Source organism: Gossypium hirsutum, chromosome D06 (assembly GCF_007990345.1).
Source record: "Gossypium hirsutum isolate 1008001.06 chromosome D06, Gossypium_hirsutum_v2.1, whole genome shotgun sequence".
Classification (NCBI taxonomy): Eukaryota; Viridiplantae; Streptophyta; class Magnoliopsida; order Malvales; family Malvaceae; genus Gossypium; species Gossypium hirsutum.
In genome coordinates, this window is record NC_053442.1 from 63,041,100 (window position 1) to 63,048,742 (window position 7,643).

General features: G+C 31.9%; 2 protein-coding genes across 2 annotated transcripts; both read right to left on the reverse strand.

The window, feature by feature from the left end:
* Positions 1 to 1,177: 1,177 nt before the first annotated feature.
* LOC107962994 (metal transporter Nramp1-like) lies at positions 1,178 to 3,352 on the reverse strand. Its single transcript, XM_041095631.1, has 9 exons — positions 3,263 to 3,352; positions 3,021 to 3,099; positions 2,902 to 2,942; positions 2,765 to 2,798; positions 2,574 to 2,678; positions 2,431 to 2,474; positions 2,085 to 2,266; positions 1,472 to 1,526; positions 1,178 to 1,357 (listed from the first exon to the last, which is right to left on the reverse strand). Exons 1-9 carry the CDS (start codon positions 3,350 to 3,352, stop codon positions 1,178 to 1,180), a joined length of 810 nt encoding a protein of 269 aa, XP_040951565.1.
* Positions 3,353 to 6,060: 2,708 nt separating this feature from the next.
* LOC121218443 (RING-H2 finger protein ATL2-like) lies at positions 6,061 to 7,420 on the reverse strand. Its single transcript, XM_041095632.1, has 2 exons — positions 7,399 to 7,420; positions 6,061 to 7,301 (listed from the first exon to the last, which is right to left on the reverse strand). The coding sequence occupies exons 1-2, from the start codon at positions 7,418 to 7,420 to the stop codon at positions 6,808 to 6,810; spliced, it is 516 nt and encodes a 171-aa protein (XP_040951566.1). The 3' UTR covers positions 6,061 to 6,807.
* Between the last annotated feature and the right edge of the window lie 223 nt (positions 7,421 to 7,643).

Sequence of the window (7,643 nt, forward strand, 5' to 3'; positions counted from 1 at the left end):
TCAAAAATTAAAAGTGCTCATGGGTCGGACCTATGCAAGGCATTTAGACTATTTTTTGAGTTCGGTCTGAAAAATGGATTTTTTTTTTGCCTAAATCCAACCTGATTTAAGAAAAGTAAACTCGGATCCGATCAGCCAGTCCATATTTGATTTCTTAGATTAATTGTTATTTAAAATTAAAATATTTGAAAAATATAATACACCAAATGCACTAAAAATGCTAAAATAAAAATTTTCTAACACATTAAAAAGTATTTATATTAAAAAACATTATCATAAATATAATGAATGTTTTATTATATTAAAAAACACAAATAAATATAATAAATTTTATATTTTGGGTTGAATTATTTAGGTAAGTTTCTTTTAGGTCATGGGCAATAGGTTTAATTGTTATAAGATTAATTATTTAATATAAATATATATAATTATTATTTATCATATATAATTAATATAATATTATTTTATAACATAATATTCGGACTGGGCCAAGCTCGGGCCAAAAAATCTTTTTTAAGGCCCGACCTATATAGAAAATGGGCCTTAAATTTTAACCAAGTCCATTTTTCCGGCCTCGTATTTTGTCCAAACCCTCATATTTTTAAGGCAGACCTTTGGACCTAAGTCGGTGACCCAGCCCATGAGCAGGTTTACCATGAATTTAACAAGTTTGGATTCGAATCCGTTATTTATAATCCCTTTGTTATTTTGGGTTTAGCGATATGCTTTGTAAAAAAATAGATCTTAGATATATTCTAACTGATGCAATGATGATTAGTCGATCGGCCCCTTAAGATCCACCAATGATGGACACAATGAGACTAGGTGTAATGGCAATGCACCTAGTCATTATATTCCTCACCCATTTCTTCATATGAAGATTCAAGAAACCTTAAAAAGAAACAAATATCATATGATACAGTACATTATTTGTCATTAGATTAATGATTAATTAGCACAACATTTAAAAAAGGGTTTAATTTGCAAAACTTGCATGATAAATTGTCCTGCATAAGTCCCTATAATGGCAGAGCTTTGCCCTGATGCTAAAAGGGCAACGACATAAAGGGCTTTGCAAGATTTCCCCAACACATTCTGCAATATTGGCCAAAACGCAGTTTCTTACCTTCAATTTTGGTTCGCTAATGAAAAGTTTTAGTATGTTTAACTAGTAATTTCAGACTAGGAGAATGAAAGAATCTGAGTTGAGATTAAGAACACTGCAACGTTTCTGATTAGCACTGAAAATATTATCAGCTGTGCAGACCGTAGTGAACACCGAGACAATCGCCACGTTGATTAAAAACACCACAAACAAGGTGATGCCACTCTCTATTAGAAAATATCTATAGGCATCCTGACCAAATCAATGAAAGCAACCATAACTAAGCATACATTAACAAACTTGAACTATAACATTACACTTTCAATGATGATATTGTTTACTTTGGCTTACATTAACACCTCAAACAGAGTTTGGTACTTTTCTGCTGAGCACCAGAGCTGAGTGAAGGAAGATATTGTGCCTGTAATTCACACCATTTTTTTGTAGTTAGAATTAATTAAGAGCTTTATTGAAATGTGATTCGATGAGATTTGATCCCGCTCTTATAAAGTCAGGTTTCGAAGATTTTATGAAAGTTTATTAGTGGCTCATGTGAAGTGCACATGAAAATCTTCTAAGGAACCTTTCTATGGGAAAGATTTTCAAAAGAAATTATATAACAATATATGTAGGGGTGAGCAAAACTCGATTCAATGTGGAAACAAAATTGAATTTCGAATTAATCGAATTGAGTTATTCGAGTCAACTCAAATAACTAATTCGAGTTTCAAGTTCAAGTCGGGTTGAATTTTACAATTCAAATAATTCAAATAACAAATTGGTATATATACTCTTTTGGTCCCTATCAATTTTGAAAATGAACAAATTGATATCTCTCTCAAAAAAATTATAAAAAAATTCAAAATATTTACAAAAATTTTAAAATATCACTCTAAAAAAATTATAAAAAAATTCAAAATATTTATAAAAATTTTAAAAGTAAAGTAGAAAGTGATTGGTGTTATAATGTTCATCTTACGGCATAACAAGGGCACCCAAGAGGGCAATGGCGTCGCCGGTGGCTCCTTGGCCATTAAGTTTAGGAACAATCATGCCATTAACCACACCTGATTCTGGTGGCTTTACATAACTCATTTCCCTAAAGAAACATCCCGCCATTACAAACACCAACACCGCTATCAGCATTTCCAGCTTCCTCACCTTTTCATTATATACGTCATATTCAACAAAACAAGACCATTAGCAAATATTAACCTTCTCTAATTTAACATTTACATATAAAGACACAAATTAATTATCCCATATCTCTGCAGGCCAAGGAGGAGAAGAGTGCTTAAACCCGTCAATAAAACTCCAACCCATACTGAGATGTTAAATAGTATATTCAATCCAAAGGCTGTACCAATCACTGCCACATATATATAAATGAATCATATATCTTGTTTTCAGTACTTGGTTTTTGAACTATTTACTCATGATGTAAATGATGACTTAAATAACAAGAAACCTTCAGGTATAATTGCAGCTATGACAGCAATCTCTGCTAGTATCCATAAGCAATATTTCACCATTCTTGGGTACTCAGCCTTACACAACTCTGATAAGTGTTTTCCTAAAAAGTTAAATAAAGCTAAATTATAACATCAGAAATGGAAATTTTGTTAATTTTTAGTTTAAAATATGTATATAATCAATTACCAGTACTGACTCCAAGATTTGCAGCAAGACCAATCTGATCAAAACCACCCACAGCAGCTGAAGATTGCAAAGGTTTCATGTTGTTGCATTTTAGAATATTATAAATATAAAGGCTTTATCTTGAACTTAAGTATTACCTCATATCCATGGCTGGCTCCTGCTTGTAAATCAGTTTCCACTGTGACATGACGTCAATCAGATTATGATCAAATCAGAAAACAATAAAATCAAAGGAGAAAGAGTGGCAATGGCTTACAGTTTCCCGGATGAAAATAAGCTAACGAAACAAGGAAACCAGGGCCTATAAATGACAAAAAATTTCTCCATCCAAGTTTCTGAAAAAAAAATCCCATAGAAACATTAATCACAAACCAAATAAACAGCCTCATTCTCTTTCTCTCTCTCTCTCTCTCTCTATATATATATAAAGAAATGGAACCTGATCATGATTGGGGTCACTGTTGTTATTAGAAGAGGATTCTAGAGGGTGCTGGCCACATTGAGGGCAGCTATGGGGTTGCTTCCTCCACCAATTGATTGAGGAATTACTGCAACATTGCCTCCTTGCTGTTCCTGCAAACTTTCCATATCTCTATTTTCTTTTTAAGTTCATAATTACTGTATAGTTACAGTGAGACACATGTTTTAAAATTTGTGTTTTAATTAAATTTGACTAACAACCTTTTTAATAAAAATATTGACAAAGATGTTAAATTTTTAAACTTGGCAGCCCACATGTACTTAATGTAATTTTTTATATTTGTTTTTAAATTTTGATTTTTTTAAATATTTTCATAAATTTTAAATTATTTGACAAATAGTTTCATGTCTGAATAAAATATACGTGGACAATCACGCAGATAAAGGCGATTCTAAAGGGTCTGGCATGGGCCTCGGCCCCCCTAAAATAAAAAATTATCATTTAGGCCCTATAAGTTTTTTAAAAATTTTAAATTAGTAAAGGTAAAATTACACTTTGAGCTCCCTAAAATTATAAAAATTTGATTTAATTCTTTAAAAATTATAAAGATATGGACTATAAAAATTAAAATTTCATTTGGGCCCCCCTAAAAAATTGTTCTGGCTTCGCCCCTGCACACAGATTGCCACACCATATCATTAAAAAATTAATATTTTAGTCAATATTTTCGTAAAAGAATAATATATTCCCCTTGTTATTCTGGGGTTGCGATATGCTTTGTAAAAAAATGATCTTGGATATATTCTAACCAATGCAATAATGATTAGTAGACCGGCCCTTGAGATCCACCAATGATGGACACAATGAGACTATGCGTAATGGCAATACATCTAGTCATTATATTCCTCACCCATTTCTTCATTTTAAGATTCAAGAAACCCTGAAAAGAAACAAACATCATATGATAAAGCTAATTAATTGTCATTAGATTAATGATTAATTAACCCAACATTTCAAAAAGGTTTAATTTGCAAAACCTGCATGATAAACTGTCCTATAAGTCCCTTGAATGGTAGAGCTTTGCCCTAATGCTAAAAGTGCAACAGCATAAAGGGCTTTGCTAGATTTCCCTAACACATTCTGCAATATTGGCCAAAACACATGTTCTTACCCTCAATTATGGTTTGCTAATAAAAAGTTTTAGCATGTTTGGGACTTGGAGAAGGAAAGAAGATGAGTTGAAATAACCTAATGAAACAAGGAAACCACGGCCTATAAAATCAAAGGAGAAAGAGTGGTAATGGCTTACAGTTTCCAGGATCAAGATAAGCTAATGAAACAAGGAAACCAGGGCCTATAAATGACAAAACTTTTCTCCAATCCCATAGAAACATCAATCACAAACCAAACATGTGATGGTTTGGCTGGTCCAATTCAACCAAAAATATCAAAGTATATATATTAAGCCACATAACATCTAGTCTTCATTATCTTAGTCTCCCTTTCTCATAACATACAACTTATCAATGGTGAAAAGATGAAAATGCATCCTGTTCCCTCACATGTTTCTGTCAATCATTGGTCCAATATCCAAATTTATAGTCAAACTTCAATTTATTTATGGGTTTTTTCAAATCCGACTTTTTTTTAAATATAAATAACTCAAAAACAATAAAAAAAATACGAAAATAGCATGAGATATAAATTATTAGTGTCCGATACCAATAAAAAATTACCTCAACCGTTACATAGTTATTAAAATTTATAATAGAATAAATAAAATATACTTGACTCGGTTCGTGTTTGCTCATAGATTTTGTTTCGAAAAATACATGAAAGACAGACTCGTGTATTTAATTTATTATATATATAATAATTAAGATATTTTTTATTGGTTTCGTATACTCCATATACAACAATGCAAAATATTATACAAAACATGTCATTCTGATAATTAATTTGTAAGTCATGCTATTTTCATAATTTTTATCATTTTTGTGTTATTTATATAAAAACCTCAAATCCTTAAACTTTTTATGAAATTTTAATTAAAAATGTTTTTAAGTATTTTTGTTTCATAAAAATAACATTTGGATAAAGTTAGATTTTCTTTTTTAAAGTTAAAAAGATTGATAATTTTTCTTTGTAAGTAAAAGGTGATATTTAAAAGTAAAAGATATGATAGGTTTTTTTAGATAATTTTTCGGGTTAGAAGATCTCTCATCTCATCACATTCTCAAGAACTTCAAAAGTAGGTACCATATTTTGAATTAAAATGACATGTACATAGGCAGTTCAAATGTGTTCCCATGTACCATTTGTCACCCATGTTATAAATATCTTTTTACTTAAGTTTTAAGTAAATAAATCATTTTAATACAAGTGTATATATATTCACATATTACACATGTACCACTTATCACCCTACATTTGTCATGTCTTAATTTATTTATTTCATAATATAATAATAATTAATATAATTTATAATTTAATATAAAACCTTAATAATAATTAATACTGAGATTTCATTATGGTTATAAAAAATCATTTTTTAAAATTCATTTGGTTTGATTAAATAAATGATTAAAAATTTATAAAAAAACTAATTGTTTTTAAAAAAAATAGAAATTTTCATATTTTGTTAGAATTATTTAAAGAAATTAAGATATCCATCATGAGCATTACAACAGTGATTAATTATTTTGTCACGAGTATTCTCTAAAATGATAGACGATTGATCACGGAATGTAATCAACTCCCTACCACATTCATGTTTTTTATTGAATGATAAATTTATCCCAAAACATTACAATTCTACATTGTATATAATAAAGTTTGGTATTTATATTCATTTAAATTATCAAGTGAAACAAGATTTTTCTCATCTCTTTTTAGGTATATTTTTGAACAATTTTCGGTTTTAAATTGAGAAAGAAAAGTGGGATGCAATTAATAATTTGGATAAAGCGAGATTTGGTAGTGTGAGATCGGATAGTTGGGATTGGATTGGTGTGAATTCCTAAGGTTTACAAACATTTGGGGGATTACTATAATTTTTTCGAAGTTTGGAGCATGACTGCAATTTTTCAAAGTTGGACAAATTAAAAGGAAAGCTAAAAGGGTGTGACCTGATTCAAATATAGGTTCCCTGGAAGACTAATACCTTAATCACTGGGTTATCGCCATTTTTTTGCTAAATTTTGTTGTTGAATTCTACATATTGTTTCCTTGGAGTGTTATTGCCGAAATTAAGAGTCAAGTGGCTGGGATATTTGCATTGTCCATCTCCCTTGGACTGCGAAAACAGGGGTTTAACATGGGTTTCGAGCTGCAATTTTATGTTTGTGTATATTGTGTGGCATGAAAATGCTAAATTTATCATTTATCACATTATATTTTTATTATATTCTATGATCACAACAAATAGATGAACTAGAGCAAATCAAGGAAAACTTTTGTAGCCAAACCGTGAGGGAAAAAGCTTTGGTTGTTTTGCATGGATGCATGCATACGTGCGTGCCCTTAAATCCCTCCAAAATTGTCTTATAATTTTAAGGAAATGCCCAATGCATGAATTTAATGTAAGCTATTTGGTAGTCACTATAAATGCTGTGTTTCAGTTTCAAGGAAATGCCCAATAATGTAAGCTATTTGGTAGCCAGCTGCTGTGGGTGGTTTTGATCGGATTAGTCCTTGCTCTCATAATCCAAACTCTTGCTGCAATATCTTCCTTCACTAAGCTCTGGACTGGAGCTCTACACAGTGGACAGTTAGAGTGAGTATAAAACCACATGTCGATGCAGTCAACGTGGAAGGCATGGCTGCAATTGGGCAAAACGCGGGCTTTCTCGTCGTTTTCGAACTCCGACAAGCAAACGGCGCAAGTAAGTGGAATGAAATCGCTGGCCTTGGCTATGTCAGAGTAAATAAGGGTGGGGATTGTTTTATTGACAGAAAGGTCCAAACCTTCGGAAGCAGCAGCAGCGGAGGGTGGAGGGGTCATGGCGGCGGAAATGGAGAGCAAGTGCTGAGCACGACGCCGGTGGAGGTAGCGGCGACGGCGGTTCCCGAAGAAGAAAGGAGCGTCGTTATGGAAGCAGAGGAGGATGAACAAGACTAAGAGAAGGACACCAGTCAGAGCATTACTCTGCCATTGAGAGCATAATTAATGTGTACCAGTGCTGAGGGAGGCTTTATTTAGCTATCTTTGTACCAGGCCGTCGACTTTCCCACATTTATGTCTTCTCAAAACCCCTCATCACATCCTGTGAATTGTGTCCTATCATATATTCTGGGGTAGAGTTGTCGACTGTGCGCCACTCAGCCTGGTTTGAATATCTGTCTAAAAAAATTAGATGGTTTAAATAAAAATATAAGTCTAGAAAATAAGTTTAACTAAAAATAAAACTCATTTAAAAAATTAACTGAGCTTTGAATAAGTTTTTTTGTTCAACCGGA

Excerpts from the sequence above, each read along its gene's own strand:
- LOC107962994 (XM_041095631.1), bottom strand. The coding sequence starts at position 3,352 with ATGGAAAGTTTGCAGGAACAGCAAGGAGGCAATGTTGCAGTAATTCCT. Across the intron at positions 3,100-3,262 it reads ACCCCATAGCTGCCCTCAAT|AAACTTGGATGGAGAAATTT; the intron begins GTGGCCAGCACC and ends TTTTTTTTTCAG. Across the intron at positions 2,267-2,430 it reads ATATACTATTTAACATCTCA|GTGAGGAAGCTGGAAATGCT; the intron begins GTATGGGTTGGA and ends TATAATGAAAAG.
- LOC121218443 (XM_041095632.1), bottom strand. The coding sequence starts at position 7,420 with ATGTGGGAAAGTCGACGGCCTG. Across the intron at positions 7,302-7,398 it reads GTGGGAAAGTCGACGGCCTG|TCTTGTTCATCCTCCTCTGC; the intron begins GTACAAAGATAG and ends TCCTTCTCTTAG.